The 27,334-nt window shown below is 39.8% G+C and overlaps 1 protein-coding gene across 1 annotated transcript in view; it reads right to left on the bottom strand.

Moving 5' to 3' along the window:
• The window catches only part of LOC110077646 (desmoglein-4), a 44,567-nt gene extending 17,627 nt beyond the window's left edge, over window positions 1-26,940 (bottom strand). Inside the window, exons 1-8 of the mRNA XM_072998885.2 lie at window positions 26,707-26,940; window positions 12,938-12,976; window positions 12,259-12,387; window positions 10,818-10,973; window positions 8,496-8,643; window positions 6,648-6,811; window positions 6,298-6,432; window positions 874-1,059 (exon numbers count right to left, since the gene is read on the bottom strand). Coding sequence (XP_072854986.2) covers window positions 874-1,059; window positions 6,298-6,432; window positions 6,648-6,811; window positions 8,496-8,643; window positions 10,818-10,973; window positions 12,259-12,387; window positions 12,938-12,976; window positions 26,707-26,754 — 1,005 coding nt within the window. The 5' untranslated portion in view covers window positions 26,755-26,940. The remainder of the gene's footprint in view (window positions 1-873; window positions 1,060-6,297; window positions 6,433-6,647; window positions 6,812-8,495; window positions 8,644-10,817; window positions 10,974-12,258; window positions 12,388-12,937; window positions 12,977-26,706) is intronic.
• Window positions 26,941-27,334: the final 394 nt, after the last annotated feature.

The raw sequence follows: 27,334 nt of genomic DNA, 5'->3' as shown, positions 1-27,334 counted from the left end.
ATGGCATTAAAATACACACAAACTTTAACATATAATAAAAGCATTGAAATGCAGCCTTAGCCTTCCTGTTGTTAGCGGAGGCAAAATACTGTAGAGCTTATTAGCAACAATTCATTACCAGTAGAACAGATATATTTGCTTTTGTGTTTTAAAAGTGCAAATTGTTTAAAAGGTCTGTGTGAATAAAAAGATCTTTTTGTGGAGCTTAAAAAGAAAACCTGTCATATGTACACTCACACAAGCTCTATTCAGCCATTCAGAAAAGAGTTTATCCAAATGTATGAGTGAGTGACGACTGGACACGACTGGACAAAAATTGTCAAGGGGAACCTTTACCTTTTGATGAGTGAGTGTGTGAGAGAAAAAACCTCTTCCCCTGTTCTTTCATTTTCTAGCTACAATCTAAAGAGAAGAGTCTTCTCTGTATGATGGTCCTTTCCATGCAGCCAAGAACTCTAATTTTTCAGAATTCCCTGTTGTATAGGGAGAATTCATGTGTAGCAGACTGTTCCATAGTGACTCTACACACAGAGAATGACAACTTCTGTTCCTCCTCAAATGTCAATACTAACAGTTAATTGGAAATCAGTATGGTGTATGTATAACATTAGTGTTAAAAGTACACTGCTTGGAAACTTTACTGATTGCTCCAGAATTAGTGTAACATCCATGCATTCAATTATATCATTCTTGTTATAAGGTGGTTCTGTCCCATTATGTGACATAAGAGTACAGAGCTGGCATTTGTAACACTTCATCATGTCAGGGTCTTTGATGGGAATCTTGCATGAAGATATTTCATGTGCATAGAATGAGAGAAAGGCTAGAAAGTTTTAGAATTTCAGTTGTGTTGAAAAAGTTTGAAATCTGTACCTTTATCACTCTCACGATACCCTCATTAGTTTCTCGGTTTAGTATTATTTCAAAGTTGTTGTTTTCATTTCCATCGATAAAGAAGAAATCTGCAAACCAGTTATCTGTGAATTCTAAATCTAGATCAGTAGCTTGTATTCTCAGCACTTCTTGACTGAGGGAGTTTTCTACGATTGTTATGGAATACTGGAGAAGAAAGAAAATAACTGTTGACATTCGAGCCATTTATTGCAATTAACTGAAAAAAATCTACTCATTTATTTGGCATTTGTATGCATACCATTGCTGTATGGAATTGGGCAATAGTGGCTGATCCATTATGACAAATGTGCCACAATTCCACCCCAGGCTTCCCCCTAGGCAGTCTGCTTCTCCTTGTTTCCCTACCAGAGATGGAGAACTTGGGCCTCACTTCTGCTTTTCTCCTGATATCCCTCCCTCTCTGGGAGCACTTGTCAGCCTTCTTCTGTGTGAATGTTCGTACATTAATGAATATTCACTCCCCGCCCTTCAATCTGTCTGTCACCCCTCCTTCTGCTTGTTTGTGCTGTGTGTTTCACCCTGCCAACCATTACAGACAACAGTCACTACTGAAATGTGGTCCTAAGAGTGTCATGCTACTTACTACGAACTGCACAAAAACACAGGGATTACTAGAATAGCTACATCAAGCTGAGGAAAATGTTTTGAAAAGAATAAGAGTTGAATATTTGAAAAAAAAGATGGAATATACTCAAAGACAGCAGTATGCTGAAACACACCGAGGAAAGGCACTTATAAAAATATTGCAGAAAAAAAATTTATTTATTTATTTATTTATTTATTTATTTATTTATTTATTTATTTATTTATTTATTTATTTATTTATTTATTTATTCAATTTATATGCTGCCCACACTACCCAGAGGTCTCTGGGCGGCTTACAATAATTAAAATTCAACACAGTAAAAAATAAAATAATTAAAATACAATTAAAATACAATTAAAATTGCCATCAGACCCACAGCTAATATTATTTCAATTAAAAGCCTTCTGGAACAGGAAGGTTTTGACCTGGCACCGAAATGTCATCAGTGTCGGTGCCAGACGAATCTCAGTCGGGAGGGCATTCCATAGTCTGGGGGCAGCAGCCGAAAAGGCCCTTTGTCTACAAACCGTCCCTCTTACCTCCTTAAGGGACGGCTCTTTCAAAAGGGCCCCCTGGCTAGATCTTAATAGCCGGGTAGGCTCATATGGAAGGAGGCGGTCCTTCAGGTATCCAGGGCCCAAGCCATTTAGGGCTTTATATGTCAAAACAAGCACTTTGAATTGGGCCCGGGCAGCAACTGGTAGCCAATGTAACTTATACAGAATCGGCTTGATATGTTCCCTGGCGGCTGCATCACTCACCAGCCGCGCAGCTCGATTCTGGACCAGTTGCAGTCGCCGGACCGTCTTCAAAGGCAGCCCCATGTAAAGCGCATTGCAGTAATCTATGCGGGATCTTACCAGTGCATGTGTGACTGTCATGAGACTCCGCTCGTCCAGGTAGCTGGTATAATTTCCGCAGCTGAAGGAAGGCGCCCCTGGCCACCGAGTCCACCTGGGCTTCCAGTGTTAGACTGGGGTCCAGGAGCACCCCCAAGCTGTGGACCCTGTCCCTTAGGGGGAGTGTAACCCCATTCAGGGCGGGGAAATGGCCCTCCAGCCTGTCCGGTGAAGCACCCACTAACGGCACTTTTGTCTTGTCTGGATTGAGTTTCAATTTATTAACCCTCATCCAGTCCATTATCAGGTCCAGACACGAGTTCAGCACAGAAACTGCCTCACCTGGATTGGTGGAAAACGAGAGGTAGAGCTGAGTATCGTCAGCATATTGCTGACTCCTCAACCCAAACCTCCTGATGACCTCTCCCAGCGGTTTCATGTAGATGTTGAACAGCATGGGGGACAGTATTGAGCCCTGAGGAACCCCATGACATACGTAACTGCCATGGGGCAGAGCAACTGTCTCCCAGCACCACCCTCTGGACACGGTCAGCCAGGAAGGAGAGGAACCACCGTAAAACGGTGCCCCCAACTCCCAACCCAGCCAGCCTATCCAGAAGGACACCATGGTCGATGGTGTCAAAAGCCGCGGAGAGGTCCAGGAGTAACAACAGGGTCACACTCCCCCTGTCTCTCTCCCGGCAAAGGTCATCGTACAGGGCGACCAAGGCAGTCTCCGTACCAAAGCCCGGCCTGAAACCCGATTGAAATGGATCCAGAAAATCCGTTTCATCCAGCAGCACCTGGAGTTGCCCAGCCACAACCCGCTCCAACACCTTGCCCAAATAAGGGAGGTTCGCCACTGGTCGGTAGTTGACCACCAGCCTTGGGTCCAGGTTAGGCTTTTTAAGAAGTGGTCGAATTACTGCCTCTTTCAAGGGGGGACCACTCCCTCTCTCAGGGAGGCGTTCATGGCCTCCTGGACCCAGGTGCGAACCCCCCTGGCTGATCTTCCAATTAGCCAGGATGGGCAAGGGTCGAGCGGAGCGGTGGTATAACGGACAGATCCAAGCACCCTGTCCACATCATCAGGTCTCAACAATTGAAAATCATCCATTAATAATGGACCTAAGCATGGTGCACTGGACATATCCTCTGATTCTGCAGTAACTGTGGAGTCCAACGCACTGCGAATCTGAGCGATTTTTCCCTCAAAATGTATGGCAAACTCATCACAGCAAGCTGTTGAGCAGTCCGGGACCTCCACCAGATTTCCCGGTTGAAGAAGATCCCAGACCACCCGAAACAGCTCTGCTGGACGACATTCTGAGGAAGCAATACGGCTGGAGAAATATTGCCATTTCGCCAGCCGTATTGCCACGAAATAGGCCCGATAATGGGCTCTAAGTCGTGTTTGATCGGACTCCCAGCGGGATTTCCTCCACCTGCGCTCCAGCCATCTTCCCTCTCGCTTCATTGCCCGCAGTTCAGAAGTATACCAAGGAGCTGTCTGGGCTCAGCGAGCAGGGAGAGGGCGCTTAGGCGCAATCGTGTCAACCGCCCGGGTCATCTCTCTATTCCTTAGGGTGACCCGAGCTTCGACAGTAGCGCCGACCATATCAGACAGATAATCCCCCAGAGCATTCAGGAATCCATCTGGATCCATTAGTCTCCGAGGACTGATCATCTTAATAGATCCCCCACCCTTGCAGAGGGAAGAAGAAGCTAATAGACTGAACTTTACCAGGAAGTGGTCTGACCATGACAATGGGGTCACGACCAGCCCCTCCACATCCAAACCACCATCTTCCAGTCCCGTTGAGAAAACCAGGTCCAAGGTGTGGCCCTTCTCATGCGTCGGGCCGATGACACATTGAGACAGCCCCATGGTTGTCATGGTGGCCATGAAGTCCTGAGCCGCTCCAGTCAAGGCAGCCTCGGCATGGATGTTGAAGTCCCCCAGCACCTGGGAGTCCTCAACACCAGGTCCGAGACTACCTCTGTCAGCTCAGGCAGGGAGACTGTTGGTACGCAGCAGGGTGGGCGGTACACCAACAGAATCCCTAACCTGTCTCGCGAGCCCAACACACAATACAGGCCCTCGAGACCTCCTCTCAAAGGGACAGGAAGCCTGGTCAAGGAGATAGAACTCCTATAGACTATAGCAACTCCCCCTCCCCAACCCTCCGAGTGACCTTGGTGCTGGACTGAGTACCCAGGCTGACGCAACTGGGAGAGGGGAACACCACCCTCCTCTCCCACCCAAGTCTCAGTAATGCACGCCAGGTCAGCAGCCTCATCCAGAATTACATCATGGATGAGGGCAGTTTTATTTTGTACTGACCTGGCGTTCATCAACAGCACCGTGTGGCTCGAGGGTTTGCTGATATGGTCGCCTGATACCATCTGGTTGGGGGCAGGACTAGAAGAGGGGATAGATGTAAGATATCTAACCTCTCTTCTCCTACGCGGGCATGTCCTACCCCCACCACCATTCCTTCCCCTACCCAGCACCACCTCAATGGCTGCCCCCTCCAACGCCTTCCCCCCTTCCTGTTCCATTAGATCCGCTATGGGTCTCTTCTTAATTGATGGCAATTAATAACAATTTAAAAACATTTAAAACATATATAAAATAAAACTTTTCTAAAGCCCCTTCTCTCCCTCCCAGCCATGTAGCTCATGTTGAGAGGGGGATGAGGCCTAATGCAATAGCATCGGCTGCCATGGTGAATCATTTCACCCAATTTTCCTCTTGCTCATTGTGGTGTTTTCAGCAGAGAGATATAGGTAACACCCGCTTTTAAAATTTCAATGCTGTATGCCTGAGACATCAGACATGCAAAAAAACACAATTTTGTCTGCTGATTGGCCAACTAAAAAAACAAAAATAGACTAAGTTGGCAGATGGAGACTCAGGCAAGCTCATGTTAGACTAAAAAATAGTCTTTTCCTCTATAGATTTCTTATGGATCTGTATTTTATATGTATTTATTTACAAGTCACCATATTTTTCCATGTATAAGATGATACTTTTGTCTAAAATCTTTAGATTAAAAATTGGGGGTCGTCTTATAAATGGAAGTAAGTTGAGAGGAACAAAAACAACTGGAGGGGAGATCAGGGATCAAAGTGTTGCTTTCCCCCTCCACTTGCTAAGCCTTAGCAGCTCTTTGATCCCTGCTTTCCTTTTGCTAAGGCTTAGCAAGTGGAGGGTTAAGCAGGGATCAAAGTGCCGCAGGATTGCTTTGATCCCTGCCTTCCCCTCCACTTGCTAAGTCTGCAGCCATGGGATTGCTTTGATCCCTTTCCTCTTCTTTTGCCAAGCCCCGCTTATATGGTTACAAAAATGATGACCAGTGTTCTATGGTTGAGTATTTATACACAGAGTTCCAATTCTAGAAGCTGTTGTGGCACTACAAGGCATAGAATGAATATATTCTCAGATCCTCATTTGGAGTTCAACATGTGAAAAATACTGAACAGAATATTCGGCCATAGTATTACACAATTCGTAATTCAGTACTTTAGTTGCACAGTTAAAAAAGGACTAAAGTACTTGCATATACACCTGAAAGCATAAATCCACAATGAAACCTTGAAAAAACTCTGGAAAGTTAAGGTTACAGAAGCCGAGCCAAACAAAACAAAGCAAAAGCAAAGTGTGCTGCTTATATACCACCCCATAGTGCTTAAGGCATTTCTGATAAACCCTACATAACAGGTAAAACACTTTCATCTTTTGTTTTGGAAAAGAAAATAGAAATATTATGGGCAAATAATCTATTTCAGAATTGCATGGATGAATGATAGCTTGCATTTGTACTCAAGCTTCTAAAGGCACAAAAATCCATCCTACATAGACCCCATCTTCCCATTAGATAATTAATTCCCATTAATTATCTCCAGAAAATTATTGTAACCTTTTGGGTTGCTGATTTAGTCTGTAAATCTTACCGAGCTCTGTGAAAGAGTTGGAAAATTGTCATTTACATCTTCAACAGTAACTTGACATAAAGATTCAGATGATATGCCATCTGGACCTCCATCCCTGTCTGTGGCTTGCACAACCAGAGTGTATTTTCCAGATTCCTAAATGAATATTGAAAGGATGGAAGGAGGGAGGGAGAAGAAAGATAAATATTTAAAAGATCCCAATAACAAATAACAAAATGCTCTTCTGCAACACAGGGCTTTTTTCTCTCTCTTGGAAAGTGTTTCATGACGTGTCTTGAAAAAGACAGGAAATATTTGGAATGTCTTTTCCTGGCATTTTCACTGAAATTCCATCAATAATACAAAATTACCTCTCTATCAAGGACATTTGCAATGTGCAGTTCTCCACTTTCTGACTTCAGAATGAATTTTGACGGACCTCCTGGAGTTTGACTCAGAATCTTGTAGGCAATTTTGGAATTAAGAGTATTGGGCTCATCTGCATCTGTAGCAGTTATTTTCATCACCAGTGTGTCTGGGAAGAAGAAGGCCACACAAACATGTAAGCAGGCAGACAGACACATTTAGAACTGCACCTCAATGTATTAAAATCACAAAGGGATTATAATCTTATCTATTTTCTTCTGCTTACTAATAACAGAAAATCATACACTTTTCCAAAAGGTACATTTCAGTGGAACACCTTGACTTCCAGTATAAAGGTATGGTAATCTTCTCATGAAAAAAACACAGGTTTTTGCAAGTTATCTGCAGACATATACTTCGGGGCCATATCAAGGATATTGCTTAACCTTTGTTTTCATTGTATACACAGGAAGAAGCTGTGGTTTCAAACTTAAAAAAAAATAATCTAAGAATAGACGAGCTTCTCTTACTTGTTTTGCTGTTATAGACTATGAATGAGTAGTTTTTCCAGGTCTGGTGGCTGCCCATTCTTACCTCTGGATCTGGAAGACATACCTGTTGTCCTTGTGCTATCGTTCTGTATGTATGTATGTATGTATGTATGTATGTATGTATGTATGTATGTATGTATGTATGTATGTATGTATGTATGTATGTATGTATGTATGTATGTATGTATGTATGTATGTATGTATGTACAGCACCACTGTAGTAGGCATAAAAAGATTTTTTTTCTTGAGCAAAAACATTTAAAGTTTGTAGGGGTGGGGGCTTGAGAGACACGATTGGGCCCTTAAAGCCTGCATGTGGATCTGCTATAAATTTGAACAGAAAAATCCTTGAGCGGGGATGAGGTAGCTTCCACGGAAGAGGAATGATCAATTCCCAAGCCTTGTTGGCTCAAACTGCTCAGCGCAGAAGGTATGGACACATGTCCCCTCACATCTGCTTATCTTACAGTTTTTTGAAAATCCCTTTCAGCTGACATTAATGGGAAAAGAAAAAAGTGCACCACTTCCAGGACAATTGTGTCTTTTTAAACTAAACAACAACAACAAAACAAAACAAAAATTCACAACCTCTCTTGATTGGTGAGGGGAATTAGGACTCCAGAAACTCCTCAGATTACTGCACCATCTACTGGCATACCACTATTCTGGATAGTTTCCAACAAAAGAATAAACAAAAATCTTACAAAAACAACCATCCTTTCACTCACATCACAATAGTACAAAAAAAGTGGTATATTAAAAATTAAAACTGGGTAAACGAGCTGTAGGATCTAATGGATAGTCAACAAGACCCACTGAGATGAAGGAGAACTGCATAAAAGCACAGTAAAGGCACACTTTCCTCATGTCATTGCAGATTATGAGTATGTGGCTTCTTTTGTGAGCCAGACAACATCCAGTTCAGCTGTATACTGCTGAACAATGTCAAGAAAATCATTGGATTAAAATCTCTATTGTATGATCCAGCCAAGTGTAAGCACTGGCTCCAAAATAAGAGCTAATCACTAACTTAATTATGCTGTTAACACAAATAGAAATACACAGCATGATAGTCTCTAAATCCTACCAAGTATATATAGGAATGTAACCTAAAATAAATGTCCCATTAGGCTGTTCTACAATTGTCATGAGAAAATTTAGGATATTATGAAATATGAGTAAGAATGAAACAGTTACATGACTACTTATCTTCATAAAAATGGCTAACACATGTTTTTAAAGTACTTATCTTCATAAAGAAATGTACCAGAAATGATTAAAACATGGTTGTAAAATACTTACTCTCCATGCTGCTTTCTATTATTGACCCTGCGAAGGTGGTTTGTGTAAATTGTGGTGCATTGTCATTTATATCCAGAACCCGAATTCGAAGCTCAAGTTTTGTTTCTATTGATTGCCCAGTGATAGTATTTATAGCATGACACATTATCTGGATTTAGATTATGGAAAGAAAAAATATTCAGAAGGACCGCAAGGCATTCAAAATACTGAAATCCATCAATGTCACGATACTGCAGGAATTATGATTATTTTAAAAGTTACTAAAATGTTTCTAGTCTTTTCTTTCAAGTTCAAGACCACGCACAGTGACAGATACTTTGTGAAAATCCAAAGCAAAATCCATTTATTAATCAGTATAGAAAGAGTACAACCACAGAAAAATAATAAAAGCTCTATAACAATCCACATGGCCATTCATAAAATAATTGCCATTATGTCTATTACTGTTCTTATATTTGTAGCCAATTTCCGTTTGGTCTTTGTGTATCATCAGAGTTAAGACCTTTTTCAACCTGAGCCAAAATCGAGGCAAAAACTTTATAATCCACATTTAGGAGGGAAATTGGTCTGTAATTCTTCATTTGATTCCTTTCTGTTCTTGTTTTATGCATTAGAGATATCTGGGCTTCCTTCCATGATTCAGATTTTTTCACCTGTCTCAATAGCGTCTAACAATTCTTTTGAAATGTCGTATCAATTCTTCCTGGAAAGCTTTATAGTATTCTGCTGATAATTCATCTGGTCCAGGCATCTTACTGTTTTTCTGTTTTTTCCATGCTTCAGTAATTTCATTCATTGCTATGGGGTTATATAAATTTTTTAACTGTTGCTCTGATAATTTCCAGGGGAGGGTTCCTTCTAAGAATCTTTTTTGTTGCTGCAAAGGTATTTCTTTTTTCTTGTACAAATTGTCATAAAAATTCTGAGCTACTCTATTTTTTTTCTGTTTGAAGGTTTCCTTCCCTTCCCTATCCAGAAGTGAGTTGATCATTGAGTTTTCTCTTTCTTTTTTAATCTTACAGTGGTGCTTCTACTTACGACTATAATCCGTTCTGGAATGATGGTCATAACTCAAAATGGTCGTAATTCGAAGCACCATTTCCCATAGGAATACACTGAAATGCAATTAATCCATTCCTTCCAAAGAAAAAAAAATCACACATGCAAAAAAAATCACTGCAAGACTAATTGGAAGTGTGATTAATCCCTTCTGGCCGAAGGTGGGGGGAAGAAAAGCAAGGGAAGCATGCAGGACCTATTGCAAAAGTACAGAAAACAAATAGAGCAGATTGGAAATGCATAGAGAATGAAGGGACAAGGTCAGAAATGCACAGAAATCAAAGGGAGAAGATCAGAAATGAAAAGAGAACAAAGCAAAAAGCAACAGAAGCATGCACGACACATCAAAAATGGGAAAACTCCCCCAAAAGCAACCAAACTCCCCAAGACCCATCTAAAATGGGGAAAAATACAAAAAACAACCCCCAAGTCCCATCAGAAATGGGAAAAACACTCCAAAAAGCAACCACCCCCCATCAGAAATGGGGGGACCAAAAAACAAACAACCCCCCAAGACCCATCACAGCACAGAAACATAACCCCCCCAGCTGAAAACCACACTGCAAAAATACTAAGAACAGTTCTTAAAAAGCATAAAGCAGCACCATACCTTAGCAGGCAGCCTCCTCAGATCACATACTCTCTAATGGCAGGGGAGAAAGAGCTACACTGTATAAGTGAGCCATCTTCCTGGTTTATTTGCATTTTCAAAAAAGTTTTGTTTTGTAAATTTTACTTTCCTTGCCCTCTCTTCCTGGTCAAGCAGATTGATTTTATGCTGTAATATATTAACCTTATTTTTATTTTGTTGTGCTGTAGGGTTTATCTTTAAAGCTTTTTCCTCTTTTTTGAGGACCATTAGTAACTTTTGATATTGCTTATTTCTTTCTCTTTTCTTTTGCGCTGCCAAGCCAAGTGCTAGTCCATAGAAGAGAAGAAACATCAGCTAAGTAAAACACACAAACACGCACACAAAGACAAAATTAATGGCCCCCAAAGCATTTCTTATTAGAAAAGCTGTGTTACAAATATGAATGCTGTACAAAAAGGAGATAAATTTGGACTTCCACCAAATGAAACTGCAGAACATTGTTGAAAAGGTCTCATCTCTGCTTCCCAGCAGATGTTCTTCTGATGGTAACCGACTTCTGCATAGATGAGGTCAGTAAATCAGTAGGCTATATTGGCAGAGAGGGTTCTTCAGATATTTGGCTCAGTAACTATAAAAGGGGAGAAATTCTGTGAATAGTTAGAACTACTTACAATAAATATTGGATTTTTCTCTCGATCTACTTTTTTGGTTATGTTAATTTCACCAGTCCTTTGATTGATGACAAATACTCCAATGGGATGCTGATCAACCCCTTCTCCGGTTATTTTGTATATAAGTGGTTGGGTTTCTTCACAATCTGATCGAATCTGTAACAGGAAACAAAAACAAAATTAATTCTAGGGAGCTGTAGTTTTAAAAGTAACATCTCAAATCCTTGTAAAAAATCATGGAGATGCCATAATCTGTTGGTTAGGATTGCTCAATCAAAATGGAACAGACCGGCTCCACAGCTTCATGTTACCACTTGTACTCGAGAGCCAGTCTGCCCATGTGCAGCCACTTTACCCATGAAAACAACTTCTCACAAGAGCATTCTGCTTATGTGAGTAGCATAATATCAGGGAAGGAGACACTCAGAAGATTGCACTTCCTTTTCCAAGCAACTGGCATACTCCATCCAGTTTGATTCAATCACAGATACTGTCTTGCAATCCTAACTCAAAGATGCTCTGGCAGTAGGGATTTAGAAGGATTAGGCACAGTAGAACCCTCTTGGTCAAAGATCTCTGTCTGCCGACAGAACTGGTCTCCTTGCTAAGATCTGCTGGCAGAAAAACAACGGAAGGAAGGAAGGAAGGAAGGAAGGAAGGAAGGAAGGAAGGAGAGGCAATGTGAATTAAAAGCCAACATTCTACAAATCTAAACCTCTTTGAGCCCAGATAAACAGTCACAAAAAAGTCAGGCCAGGATGAGAATAGTCCTAAATAATTAGAGTATCACTAAACTGGGAGGGGTTTGGATTCAACACACTCTCAGTTCAACTGGATATATAGGATTGCTCTATTAACAAACAATATGTTGTTAAGCCAGGAACAATAGTTGGGTCTCCCTACATCCAAACCTCTTTTCTCGCATTGTGCCAACTTTGGCACTGTGATAATTGTTTCTTTAACAATTCCCCATTACATTATATTTTAATCTGAACTGTAACTTAAAGCAGGCTTACTAACCAAGATCTAACAGCAGGATAAAGTGCTAAAGATGGCACAAAGTTTGAAGATAGAGGTGGTGGGTCTTCACTGCTCATTCCCAGCTCAAAAATTGCCAACATCCATACTGAATCTCTGGGATTTGAGCAGCCTACTTACATACATAAGAATTTCTATTTTTGAAGTCTATTGTCCAATGGTTTTATTTTTGTAACAGTAGCCTCCCCCAACAAAGCAGAGAGAGAGATCCTTAAAGCAGCTAAATTATAACAAAACATTCTCTCATTATTAACATTTGCCATATTGTTGTTATACAGTTTATTTGAATTCAGGAGGCTTCGCTTCTTAGCTAGCATGCAGGAACCATTTCAGCTTAGAACCATTTGTTAGCTTTGAAATTTTAGGTGCCAAGTAATATTTTTAAAATACACTTAGAACTTACCTTAGCAATTGGATTTCTTCTGGAATTATCTTCTTCTTCTCTAATGGCTGCTGCAAATTTAATCCATTCTCTTTTCTGCCTCCGATATGTCTTCCATCGACCCACCCCATTTTCATCCCATTCTTTCACCTAGAATAAAAAGTAAAATAACATTATTATGTTCAGCTAAACGTTGTCAGCAACTGTTACGGGCTGAACCTCTTCAATGTCACATAATGTTCACAAGTATTCAAATTTCTAGCAGGGAAAGTTTTCCTCGTGGAATGACATAAATCACTGCCAGTACTGTGAGAAACGTAGGTCAGGTTGGCTTCATTACTGATATTAGAGTTGCTTATTGTATTGAAATCAAGATATTGGAAAGCCAAGTAATCAGAAAGGAGATGTAGATATGGGATTGAATTCTACAATGTCTAGTGACAAAGGAGCTTGGATCACTGGAGATATAGGTGACATAGGGCCAGGGTTCTGAAGAAGACATAACTAGTATGTGAAAGAAAAGTCCATATGAAAGAATGGCTGTGCTTTGTGCATAAGGGCTACAGAGATAGTCCGTGTGTGGGGTGATGGAGTTCACATATTTGTTCACAATAGTTAGCAAGTTCTTTAAAAATCATCAATAGATTATAGGCCACACCAGCAAATAGATGCTTAAACAATATTGAAGCAGTTAAGTTACCTCAACATGGAAAGTGCCAATGCAGAATTCCAGGGACACCTAGAATGAGAAAAAGAAAAATAGTAAGTGCAATGGTCTCACAAAATCCTCCTAATGAATAAATCTTGCATAAATCTTGTACAAATAACTATTCAGGGTGTCAAGGTCTAAGAAATAAGTCTTCATATAAACAAAATGTATGTGAGTGAGAAGAATGTGTCCTGTTCCACATGTCTGGAAGGCCCCTGCCCGATCCTGTTCCTTCACCCACCCTCAACCCAGCCTCTTTCCCTCCTCTATGTCATAGTTACAGTCAACCCTTGACTTATGAACTTTATCTGTTCTGGAAGGACGTTCGTAAGTAAAAAAATTCGTAACTTGAACCAGCATTTCCCATAGGAATGCACCGAGAACCCATTAATCTGTTCTGGCTGTTTATGGTTCTTAGGTTGTGGGGCGGTTTGTAAGTCGAAGCATTAGTTCCCATAGGAACTAATGCAAAGCTGGTTAATCCATTCCTACCACTAGGGGCAGATTGTTTCTTTTTTTTAAAACCTAAGAAGGCGTAGGTTAAAAAAAAGTCAGGAAACCACAGAGGGAATGAACGAACACTGTTTAAAAAGAACAATTTTTAAATCAAGCACCTTTTACACCAAAACAGGCAGCTTTTCAACCAAGCACCTTTTAAATCAAAACAAGCAGCTTTGAAAGCAACCAACCACGTTTTACCCAAGCAGGTATTAACTCAAACCGAGCTCCCTTTTACCCAAGCACCGTTTAATCCAAACAAAGCACCTTTTAAACTAAATTTTACATTTAAAAATGACAATACCAGGCAGTCTCAGGTAGTCCCAGGTCTCTCTCCCACCTCTCTAACTGCTTGGACTAGCGAGGAAGCAGACAAGCAGCCTCTTCACTAACTGAAAGTTCAAGTTTCCCACTTTCCCTGCCTTCCCTGCACTTTTTTCCATTTGTAACTCGAATTGAAGTTCGCAAGTCGAGTCCATATTTTCCTATCAGAGTGGTTCGTAAGTCAAAATGTTCGTAACTATGGCCATTCGTAAGTCAAGGGTTGACTGTATCTACAATTCAAATGTACAATTCAAATCTATGATTCAAATCTCGTGCAGTGCTCATTATTGGACTTACACCAACATTCCTCAAATTCGAGCTTGAGCCGCAACTTTTTTAGACCTGTTGCTGATGTTCTGTGTTCTCAAGTCATTTCTGACTTCTGGCAACCTTGCAAATGAGTGGCCTCTCAAAGGTCTTATCATTCACAACCTTGCTTTGGTCTTACAAACTCAAGGCTGTGACTTTCATTATTGGAACAATCCATCTCATATTTGGGCATTCTCCCAACATTATTGACTTTTTCACTGAATTTTTGTCTTCTCATGATGTGTCCAAAGGACATTAACTTCAGGTTCGTCATTTTTAGACTATCACTCGTAGAATACCTGAGCCAGCATGGTCACTGGTCATGTTGGCTGGTGATTCTGGGAGGCATAGTTCAAAGAATCTCTTTTCAAAACTCTGCTTCAGCTGACTGCCTCCATATGGATTGGGTTGCGACTCTTCCATCCCTATTGATTATGCTGCTTGGGGAGAATTGCAGTAGCCAGCATGCAACAGGCTGGGAAAGTCTGGTTTCCAGTCACTGCTGACTGTTCTTCCTTGGCTGGGGGACCAAAGCTGCATTTCTGACTTTTAATATGAATGTGATGACCTGAGTATTATATTCTTAAATACAAAGTTTAAATCACTTAAAAACACCACAGATTAACATTATGTGAGAGAATGTTAGATGACAAACAAGAGTTTAAAAATGAACATGGATATTTTCTTAATTAAGGCATGACATTATTTGGCTTCTTCTAATTCAATGGGCTTTGTTGGAAACTGTGATTTCTTCCACACCTCTGCTATATCACAGGATATATTTTATTTGATGTTTGCCTAATGAACAGGCACAGACAGCCTGTATTGTCATTCTGGTTCAGACGTTATCTTTTGCTCCTGCTACCATTGAGCTAAACTGTAACTTTGCCCCAGATCACAAGAGGACATAGAGACTTTCCCTCCAACTAGCCTGTAAGCAAGAGTGGGCAGGAAATATATGTCAATTTACTGTTAGATCATGAGGCGATTTGTAGTAGAGTTAAAAAATATGTCCCACCTTTGGCTGTCCTACAAGAGAGTCAGGAGAATATTTTCCTGACCCCACCCTGAAATGTAGAATGCTTGAGCTAATCAACAGTAGATTTCTGTGTGGACAGAGCATGAGCTCCATTCACTTCTGGTCCTCAGAACAAATTCCTGAACTCAGAATTCTATGTGTCTTTGGTTCTAGACTTGTTGGCTAAAAGTGAAAAGAACAAAGTAATTCCCACAAAAACCTCTGCTCTGCCTATCCTGATCTAGAGGGTCTGGAACCTCACTGAGGATATATTCTTGACCAACAAGCAATGTTTCAAATGTAGGAGACACTCAGAAACATCCTCCAACAAAGCACAAAGAGATGAGATACGAATATACAAGAAGGCTGGGTATAGTCGTGTTGAATTCCTTGAATTTCTGCCTATTTCATTAACCTTAATTGAATTTAAATCAGACATTGGGAGTGAATATCATCAGGAAGATTTATTCTATAGTTCTTACTGTCATTACATTTGTTGTTTGTGCTGTAAAGTCAGAATGGACTTATAGTGACCCTAATAGAGCTTTCCAGATAAGTGAGATATTTAAGGAGAGGTTTCACCAGTTCCATGGTCCCAGTGACTTTTCCTAGTCCATCACTGTATCCACCGCACCACACTGAGCATCGCATCGCTTTACTAGGCCTGCTTAAAGATGAGAAAGTTTAGAGAGCAGAAAGAGATCTGGAAGCAAATATGGGAGTTGTAGATTATCTTGGGGGGGAAGGTGAGTGGGTACATCATCTTAGAATATAAACAAAACTGTAGGTGTTGCAGTTTAATTCTTTATGAATATACACAAGCAAAACACTATTTTAAAAGTCAACATAAAACGTCTGATAGCTTTATGAGAACACAGTCACTTTTCAGCACCTGTACAAATGGTGATTGTGCAATGTAAGGAAGATTATTTAATTAACAACTCTTTCTTATACTATGCTGAAATCTGGTATATATTGCCTTGTTCTACAGTTCAATTAATTTGGCAGCTTTGGTGTGGTGCATCTGATCAAGAGTGAGAGAATTAGAGCAGGGTACAAATATCTCACCCCAACCCCTTCCACTTGCCATATATCAGATTTTAGCTAGTAGGAGGACTGGGACCTTTTGGACTCTGCAAACTGCCACAACACTGACAGAGACATTCGTCTACATATCTGCCTCTAACTTTAGTATTCGTATTTGTCCATTTATCCAAAGTCCAAATCTAGATGGGACATTAAATGCATCATCTGATGTTCTTATTTCATTTTTGATAACAGCTGGGGGATAGATTTTCTTTATGATGCAATATACAAGAAGGAATGAGGTTAACTTTCTCTCTTTCCATTATGGTTCCAATGGAAATTTCTATTCTGGTTGCTCTTATTAGCCCTAGGATGGAAGCTCCCTCTGGATTTCTGTTTTTGATATGAAATAAATGTTCTGGTGGCAGTCCAAAATTGTTCATAATGGGTCTTTTATAAATAATTGGCCTCTCATACTATAATGGCCATAATGGCCACTGTGTTATATTACTGAATAAACATTTTAATTGGGGAATAAATCCCATGCATTCTCAGGCTTGCAATTTCAAGTTTCTTAGGGAGAAAAGAGGAATATAAATGTAGTGAATACAGGAATTGGCTGCAAATTTGAGTGCCATTTAACACTGCTGTGTTTGTGCCCTTCAAATTAATTATAAATATAATTATGCTGCAGTTGAATGAATAACTAGTTTTATATCCATGGGGAGGATGTCTAATATTTTATCCTATGAGAATAAATCTATTGTTAACAAATCAGAAGTTTTTTAGCTTTGTGACATGTCCATGGATAAGTCTACAAGATGGATCATAAGCAAATCCATATATCCTCTCTTGCTCCATTTAATTATATGTACCTTCATCACCTGATGCTGTGACTGAAACAGACTGAAACTGCAATATGTGCTCAAACATGTGTCTCTCATGTTCCCTGTTTCTTGCAGTAGTCCCCTCCCGTGAGTGTGTTCACAGCATTTTCCCTTCTCTCTTCTTCTTGACCATCCCATCCTCATTTCTAGATTTCCCATCTTTGCCTCTTAGCACATCCACTGCCCTACATCATTGCTGGTGCCACTGACTTATACCGAGTGCTCTATGCCAACCAAGAGAAAATGTTGATGGATCATGCCACAGCAGGAGGTCAAAGAGAGCTATGTACCAGGACAGTTGTTGTTGTTGTTGTTGTTGTTGTTGTTGTTGTTGTTGTTGTTGTTGTTGTTGTTGTTGTTGTTGTTCTTCTTCTTCTTCTTCTTCTTCTTCTTCTTCTTCTTCTTCTTCTTCTTCTTCTTCTTCTTCTTCTTCTATTCATTCATTCATTCATTCATTCATTCATTCATTCTTTCTTTCTTTCTTTCTTTCTTTCTTTCTTTCTTTCTTTCTTTCTTTCTTTCTTTTTCTTTGCTCTTTTCCTACCTCTTTAAAAACAAAATGAAAAATGGCAGGTGCACCACAGATAGTAATGGGTCTCATGGTGAGTGGTCACAGATGCCATAAATTGGAGGATGAATGTCACAACACTTGTGCAGATTTGTCCCTTGATTCTGGATTAATTTTAAAAGACTATCCTTTCCAAATGGAATCATTCAAGCTGTTTCAAACATTCAGGAAAAATGGTTTAATGACAGAAGGATGCAGAACTTTCTCTCCCTCCACCCGCCCCTTTGTGTGCTTAGCTGTATTGTTTTGAACATTCTTAGAAGTGAAGGGTATTCCAATGTTTAACTTCCCCAGACTGAAACTGTATGTTCTCAGGAGGGCTATGCCTCCACAGATGGAATGAATTCTATTTTACAATACATAAATCTCAATCATTAACTTAATGGTAGGAAAATATGGGAACAAATATATGACAGCCATAAATTTCAGAGTTCTTAGAGTTCTAAGTCAAAAGTGTTGGAAAATAGCCTTAAAATTAGCAAAACAATTCTTTTTAGTGATTTTATTCTTCACAACTGTATTCAGCTCATTGTGGCCATAGATTTGTCAAAGATGTACCTTAAAATGGCAGATGCAATATTTTTAGTATATAGCAGCTCTGAGAAAAGCTACATGCATAATGACACATAATGTGAGACACAAAAGATCAAGGAAAGAATTGGTCTGCTTATAAAGATGGGTGTGGCCTGCATTTATCAAGCAAGCGTCTCTTCATAGTTAACATGCATCTTTGTCTTGCCATTCTGTGAGAAACTTCTAGGCTGAACCTCTAATTTGCTTTAAGTAGATGTAAACCAATTGTTCCTTGAACATCTATCTTGTAAGTACTTGGATTAAAATCTGTAGTGGCTCTGCTCTTGCAGCAAACTTGTGGCATAGTTAACTATATTTCATTTTTTTAAGAAACAGAATGAAACTGAAAGAAAGCAATCTATGCATGGGTTTCTCCTCTCCCCACCATCCAGTAAACAACATGGTGCTTCACAGGTTTCTGTCAACATTGCTCCTGATGGCCAAATGTCACACCAAGCTCCAAAAAGCTCATCTCCATGGGAATTTTCCAGGAAGTCCATAAGAGTTGAGCCTTCCCTAAAATAGGTATGGATTGGAATAGTAATCTGAAGAGACCCTAAAGAGTAATGCTAATGGGTGTTCATTGGGAACATGCTCCATAATTGTGATGTACAACAAGCACCATCCAATGTATCTATGCTATATCATACACAGCATAGACTACTGTTACTCATTTATGGCTTTTGCACTTCTGGGGTCAGCACTAGATCATCTGGAATGACCATTATATGAGCACCTTTCATGTGATTTGGATGCAAAAATCAATTTATATATAAAAATACCTCAACGCTAGAAATAAAAAAATTGTTAGCAAGTAGGCATAAACTTATGGCAGAAATATTTTGTTATGATGTTGTCTTAGATCATTGGTTCATCTGACTCAGGACCGTCAAGTCAGAATGGCAGTAGATCTACAGTGTTTCAGGTAGGATTCTTTCTTAACCCTACCTAGCAATCATGGGTATTTTTGATCATTTCCCATCCAAATATTAACCAGGCCAGATCCTCACATTATGTGTGTCTCACATTGTGTGTCATCGTGCATCAGTCAAAATGATATGTTCAACATGGTTTAGTGGTCAATATCAGCAGATCATGTAATTTATTTTATTTTATTTCTAAAATTTGTTAACCATAACAAGTTTCTTCCGTCAAGGTAGTCGTGTTAAGTCTGTTGCAGCAAAAGCAACACAAGGCCTTGTAATACTATAAAACAAATAAAGTCTCATGACATAAACCTTCATGGACTGGAGTCCACTTCACTGAAATTAATTAATTAATTTCTATACCCCACCATCTAGTGGCATGCCACTACTCTAGCAGTTTCCAACAAAAAGATAAATATAAACATAACAAAAATAACCATCCTCCCACCCACATTACAATAGTATAAAAATGGGTTCACTAAAAATTAAAATTGGGTAAATAAACTGTAGGATTGGATACAGCCAACAAGACCCATTGAGATGAAGGAGAACTGCATAAAAGCACAATAGTGCACATTTTCCTCATGTCAATGCAGTTTGTGGAGGATAATGTGCTGATGGGAGCTACTAATGGCAACTTCCTATCTTTATTTTGCAAAACCTGTGCAGTAATAGATGTGTGACGAAAATGTGGATGTAACCCTACCCTATGTGGCTAGAATCAATTCTCTAAAGAAAGGATTTATTTCAGAGCAGTTATTTTATTTATTAATTAATATTGTGGCACTAGTTCTCAATGTTTGGCCCTCCAGATATACTAGATTTCAGATCCAGAATCCTTAAATATTTACCTGCTTGCCAGGACATCTGAGAATTAATCCAAGACATTTGGAGGGTGAAATCTGAAGAACAACTGTATTGTAGGACATCTAATTCAAAAGAAGGCTAGCACCTATCTATCAATGTCTGCTCTTTTCTCCAGAGAGACCCACACAACATATCTTCTTCCTCTCTCTCTTTTCTTCTTAGAATAATCTTGATGAGGATCTGAGTGGCCTAAAGTTTCCTAGGAAGCTTCATAATGAGTGGAAAGTTGACCTCAGGACTTCCTAGTTCTAATCCAATCCCAGTCACTGCATTAGACATTCTTGGTAAGCAGCTTGCCATAGAGACATTTGATGCAAATCTAATTTGAGTGTAGACAAAATGGTGCTTTATGAATTATATTTAACTTGACTTTAGTAATGACACATTGATTTAATTTTATGCATCAAATCTAGCATGTAGGTGTTCTACCGCAATAGTTCTGATGAATTATTTCACAAATGTGTTGTGCTACTATCAGCATGCATGCATGAATGAGATAAGAACACTGGTAAATTCAGTACAATCCTTTGGAGTGACATTTACAAAGGATTATATACATACCAAAACCAGCAAAGGCTGATGTGCATTGGAGGTCCAAGAACCAGGCAGACCTCCTCTCTGTGAAGCTTTCCCATACACTTCAAAGAAGGAAAGCCAACTAGCATGTTCATTTCTTTTTGTGTTGCTTTTATCCCTTTAATCCAGACTTCCTTCTCCATCTGGTAGCTTTCATCTCATCCTTTGCTACCATTGCCACAGTAACTGGACAATGATGGGGCTTAGTGTGCAATACACCAGGCTGAGAGGTTGCTTTAGAGTCAATATTACCTTGTACAGACAGAGCTACCATGTGAAGGTTGTTGTGGGTTTTTCGGGTTCTTTGGCCGTGTTCTGAAGGTTGTTCTTCCTAATGTTTCGCCAGTCTCTGTGGCCGGCATCTTCAGAGGACAGGAGTAGCAGAGTAGAATGGCGAAACATTAGGAAGAACAACCTTCAGAACACGGCCAAAGGATCCGAAAAACCCACAACAACCATTAGATCCCGGCCGTGAAAGCCTTCGCGACTACCATGTGAACTCTGGCTTGCTATGTTCTGGGGCAAAGAATGTAGAGGAATACTCAAAAGAAGAATGCCCAGGCTAGATCAGTAGAAAACATTTTGAAAAAGAGCTGTAAAAGACTTTGTAGAGTGGCTGCTACTCAAAGCTGATGGTACTGGGCTAAATGGAAGAATTGTCTAAGGTGATTGGCCCTATCTTCAATAAAAATCCACAATATCTTGCCCACCAATCTCACCTCACTTTCTTGGGAGCAAGCCTCCTTGGACAAAATTGCCTTTCCTCTCAGGTAAAGCTATATCGGTCCGTGCTATGAAAATGCCACTTTTACATGAATTCTGAATATTTTTCTTGTTGGAACTCAAGTCTGAGTAGTTGTTCCAGGTTCACACTGCTGTATATGGGAACAGAGTCAGTTCCACTGCTCTGACATGCTGCTCTGCAAGTTCTACTTCAAAGTCATTTGCACACATGAATTAACTAACCATTATCAGTGCCAAAGCAATATTGTATGCAATTAAGGAATACTCCCTGCTCCACCTATCTGCATCCCAATGACTGAACATGCCCATAATGCCTGATCTGTTCCCTTTCCCACTGTTGTTCATTTTAAGGGTTGAGCTTGTACTCTTTGAAGTCAAGCAGACATACTACTGTGAACTGGGCTGAGTATTTCAGCACATTATACTATTAGTCATCCTGGTTCTATTGTAGTAGGTAGTTGTGTCAGCAGTTCGGCTTATGGATTTTATTCCTAAACCAAAACTCCCACCGAAAAAGATTAGATCTCTTTTTTTCATTAACTTTACCTCCAAAAATATGTACCTTTTCATTCAAAATCCTTGCAGATGGCATTTCAAGATTAAACACTATTATACTGCTGGAATTCCCACTAAAAATGACCACAACTCACAGTGCAATCCTATACATGCTTAAGTCACAATAAGACTTTGTTAACATGAGGCTTAATTTCAGGTAAGTGGCTAAAGGACTGCAGGTTCGATAACACTTAAATGCATGTACCTGCATTTATATTTGACACCCATTTTAAGTGGTTAATACAATGAAACAAAAATATTTATTTTAAATCATCACCATGTAGAGGCCTTTAGAGGCTACTTGTCTCTTTTGAAATTAAAACAGAATATCTATACACCCCACTGTTTCTGTGTTGAATCTCCCAAAACATATTTTAATGATGGAACCTTCTGATATTGCTTGGTGAACAGGATACCCAGAAAGTTTCTCTCAGACTAAAGAAAAATGATGTAAAAGGAAGCTTCTATGCACACCCTGCAACCTGAAGCAGATGTATATGTGAATGTCTCAACCTGTATTGTGACATACATGTGAGCCCCAATGAACTGGTTGGACGTGTCTTTTGATGTGGGTAGGGAGATGTTCCTCATACTCAGTCACACACTAGGAATATCTAGCTTTACATAAAACAGAGTTGGATTTGGACTTTTAGATTCTTACTGTGCTGGCTACTATGGAGAGAATTATCCATGCACAAACACACATTTCTCCATCACATGAATTAGAAATCTGCTTATATTACACTGGCAGCAAAAGATATTTTTAGCATTTTACATAATTCATGAATGGGCCAGATCTTAAGATTCCTGAAAATAAGCTCACTAACAATTTCAGAGTTGATTGTGCATGTGTGTGAGGAGATAATTGAGACAATGAGATCCATATCTGAAGAAGAAGGCCTCTTTCTAACAATGTCAGTATGCTGCAGCATCCCTCCAAGCAAACAGATACAGTTCGGGTTAACTTATGGACTGGGATGAGAGACACCTCACTCCAAAATTTTGGGAGGAGTCTCCACCCCACTCCAGTCATCAGTTGCCCTTAGGTGCAACTCAGGATGCTATTAGTGGCAAACCACTCATTTTGATCACAAGCATAAATTGTCATCTTATATGCCAAAGTCCTCACTTGGAAGGTCTGCACTGACATCCCACTGTGTGGTTTGTATTCAAGACTAACAATTTAAACTACCAATTTTCTTGATGCAGTGGTGCTGGGCGGGAGGATCCACCTACATGCAAAGTAACTGTGCCCCTTCTATGCATGCGCTAGAGATTATGGTCATATTAGTTGCAATCTGGGCTATATATTTCTGAGGCTCAGCAAATCCTAACTCCGAGCTGGACTGTGATCACACTCATCTGTGATGCATGGTCAAGAAGAAGGCTCATTAGTCCCCCGGGTTTGCTGTAAAGAGGAGCCAAAATATATTGACACAATCCAGTCTTTTTATTTTAATGATGAGAAAGGAAAATGTAGATGCTTAAATGAAACTGCAAACAGGAGTTCTGCCTAAGCAGGGATGGTAATATTAAATTGGTTTTCACAAGGCGGGTGGTAAAAGAAAAGTCATCCTGCATTGCCTGGTTGAAGCAAGCCTGTACAAGTACCTGAAATCCAGCCTCCTGCAGGGAGTATTTTTGGACTGGGCAGGTGTTGAACAGTTGGACCAGGTGGGGAAATAGGCACTTTCTCTCTCCCATGCAGATGGTGTCATCTGTCTCAAGCAAACTGCTGATTCAACCATCCAAGTGCCTACTCTTTTGAGAATCTAGCCTTCTCATGAGAAGCAGAATATCATCACTTATGTGAATACAGGGAGTGACAAACAGATCTTTGTGTATCTTATTTGGTGGCGATGATGAACTATGGTATTAGATATATATGCTGTTTGCTTCTGCTTATGAAGTCCCCTCCACCATGTTTCTCTGCAATATTATATGGATTCTGTTTTAGATAACCACATAGAATGCCATTCTGTGCACAAGTCTTAAAGAGATGTATGAAGTTCTCTGAAGAGTCTGGACATGCCCAGTGAGTTAAGAAAGGGAGGTGAAGACTTCCCTTTTAAAAACAATACTCGCAGAACCCATAGCAGACGAAGTGTTGGGGAGTCCCCTGAGTATCTGAAGATGACAGTGTTTAATAAACACAATATCTCAACCTCGCTGGGCTTATGGAACTAGGTGGGCAGTGGTCTAGATCCAGGCCTGTAGGCCTGACCTTTGTGTTTACAGAAAGGTCCCCAGCATTCCTTTGCTCAAAATGGAAAAATCAGGAAAAAGCTGTATGGTCTTGGAAACAATAAAAATGCAATAGCAGGTGATACATTTAATCAACTATAAAGAATGTAAAACAAAGAAACAAAAAACAAACAGTGAGGTCTCAATGATAAATCATCTTTCTCAAGGCTGTCCATCAAGTTCTTATGGGTAGTTTCAAACATATGTGCTGCTATTAATGTCCAAAATTCACATGGTAACTGTCCTCTGTTTCGAGAGATGGGCCATAAAGTCCAAACTCCTAGCTGAGGAGAAGCTTGAAATCAACATGCGTGCTGTGGCTATTTCCATCTAAGAAGTTAACTTGGCCTCTACACCATGAGCCGTGTGAATTTGGGACACTAATAACAACACATAAGTTTGGAACTACCCGTAAGAACTTGATACACAGCCCAGAAGAAGATTTATTATCGAAACCCCTCTGTTTTTTTGTTACTTTATTTTATATTCTCAATGGTTGATTAAAGGTATCAACTGTTTCTTCATTTGTATTCTTAAAATTGAACAGATTCATATGCTAAAATGAATCTCTGCAAACGAATGCAACAAATGTATCAAGTTTTGTTCTTAAACCCTAGACAAAAAACATGCACGTTATATAATTTAACAGTTTCCAGATATTAATGAGAATTGGGTATAAATGGTCTAGTTTCAATTTTAAGAACAACCCACATTCCAAACTTTGAAGAGACCTGTATGTTATACCAAACAGGTCCTGATTTGTTGCTTTGCATTTTTGCCAATCCCTGAGTTCTGTACTCAGCAGCCACCTCCCTAGATTACTTCTACTTAATTGGATGCAAAATAGTTAATCAAACTACTTGAGCAAAGAATTGCAGAGTTTCATTTTGATACATAATCTAGGATTTTGATCTGAAGCAATTCTGTATAAGAAGCCACTGAAAAAGATTTTTGTAGTGTTCCCTTTTTAAATCCAGCCAGTTCAGAAATTTCAGTATTAACTTCAGAAATTTCCTAATGCAGGCCACCCAATTGCTCTGTTTTCCATGGATAAATAAGCCAGTGGGGACACTTCTGATATTATCGTCGTCGTTTAGTCGTGCCTGACTCTTCGTGATCCCATGGACCAGAGCATGTCAGGTTCTCCTATCTTCCACTGCCTCCCGGAGTTGTTATAGTTGGTTTTTAAAACATTGAGAATTAGACATTTCTGCCTTTGCATTCTTGGGAAATACACCAGATTCAAACTAAAATCATCACATCACTTACAATAAGACCATAGAATCATCTACCGCAGGGTCAACTTGTGGCCTTCCAGATATTGTTGGACTGAAATCCCCATTTTCCTTCACTACTGGTTATGCTGATTGTATACTATGGGAGTTGAGACTCAGTAATATCTGGAGGGCAATAGTTTGTCTGCCTTAGTGTAATACCCTTATTTGCCTCCCCATAATGGCACTGAAGAGAGTACAAGTGCTGCATTTGATTAGAGCCCTGTTTGAATGTCAGTAGACCTGTCCTCCTCCATGTCAGCTCATGAGACATTGTAACACCAAGACTGTCAACGTCCTTTCAGTTTTTCTTCCCTGTCTGCCCACTCCCAGCATGTCATCCTTTTGACTGATGAAGAGATCTGGAGATGTCAAAAACATGTGCATATTTTTGTACCCTTTTGATTGAGCTAAAAAAAGGCAAACATTAAGACAAATTTTGGATTTAAGATTAAGAGATAGCTGAAATAGTGCTGAATTGCAGAATAAGCAATATAAACTATGAATAATGAGATTAGATACAGATATGGACCATGGGCCTTGAAGCACAGTAAATATGATTTTAAAGAAGGCTATGCAATTCTCTTTAATCACTCAATGTCTGATTGCTGTAGCATCAGGATGAATATACATTACACAACTGTCCTCTCTTTCCACAGATTCCACTTTCCTTCTTGTAGAAAAGCAACAAAATAAACAATGTTTTAATATAAAGGAGACGTCTGGTGACTAATTGTTCTGTATGTACATTTCTACAGTTCATTGAAACTATTTTCACAGCCACTTCCCATTGGCAAAGACTTACTCACAAGGTGTCTGGATCAGCCATTTTATTAACGTTGCTAGGCCTCAATTAACACAGCCTAAAGCAGATATCAAATCATACAATTTTTATGTTTTATCGCCTTTTCAAGGAAAAATATTGCTTGAATAAAGATTTAGTCCAATTCAAATATTCCCAGATATTTGAAGGAAAGGATTGATGGTTGAAGAAAAGGACTGGTGGTTATACAATATCTACTTATTACCTTTAAATTGAAAACAAAATGTAAATAAAAGACTGATCATATTTAGATGTTTTGTTGAGAGACACTGTGATCCTATCTTCGTTTACCTCTTAGTAACAGAGTATAAGATTACAGCCACAAGCTCCCTCCCCCCCCCAACACCTGGCTGCCTAGCCCCAGCTCCATACCTAAAATGAGTGAAGGCTCACTTACAAAGTAAAGTATATTATGCTGTTGAAGAACTACCCAAACCATCCCTGATTAAATAAAATATAGTAGTAGACAGTGCCCCTTACAGGAGGCCAGCCCTTGGCTCAAAAGACAATAGTGGGATTAAAAACAATAGCGTAAAGGTTCTTCTTACCATTAAAATGAACAGAACAGCAGCTGTTCGGTAAGGAAGCCAATCCATTGCATCTGTTTTCTCTTAATTCCAAGAACGGGATGATAACACTCCAGCTTGCCGTGTCTTTCCTTCCCTCCCCCCTTATGGCAGTGCCTGTAAAAAGACACTGCGTTGATGTTCTTTCACTTGGGTTTTGGAGGAACCTCTGGCTTCCTCACAAGAGAGAACTTAAGATGCTGTATTACACTTAGTGTTTCCCCACCCCAAACGTCTGGGCAGGTCTCACCTGAAATGCTTGACAACATCATTATTGCTCCAAGGGAAAAGCTTAAGACACACCTTGATAGTTATTGCAATGAAACATTTTGTTGGACACCAAACAGAATATCTGAGAGAGAAGAAGAACAGCTTTGGGGAACTACTTCTAGCTTTACAAAGTACAGCAGCAGTACAAATAAGATGAAGTATGGAAAGTCTCTCACACAAACACATACACTCAATCACTCTCTCTCTCTCTCTCTCTCTCTCACACACACACACACACACACACACACACATGTATAAAGCATCATTTATTTCAAGGTTGAGGAACTGATAAGCATCTGTGAGTGAATGTGAAAGACTGATATAGGGGGAGGCTGGATCA

The sequence above is a fragment of the Pogona vitticeps genome, chromosome 4, assembly GCF_051106095.1.
Source record: "Pogona vitticeps strain Pit_001003342236 chromosome 4, PviZW2.1, whole genome shotgun sequence".
NCBI lineage: Eukaryota > Metazoa > Chordata > Lepidosauria > Squamata > Agamidae > Pogona > Pogona vitticeps.
Note: the sequence above shows the minus strand (reverse complement) of the source record. Positions and strands in the feature narration are given on the sequence as shown.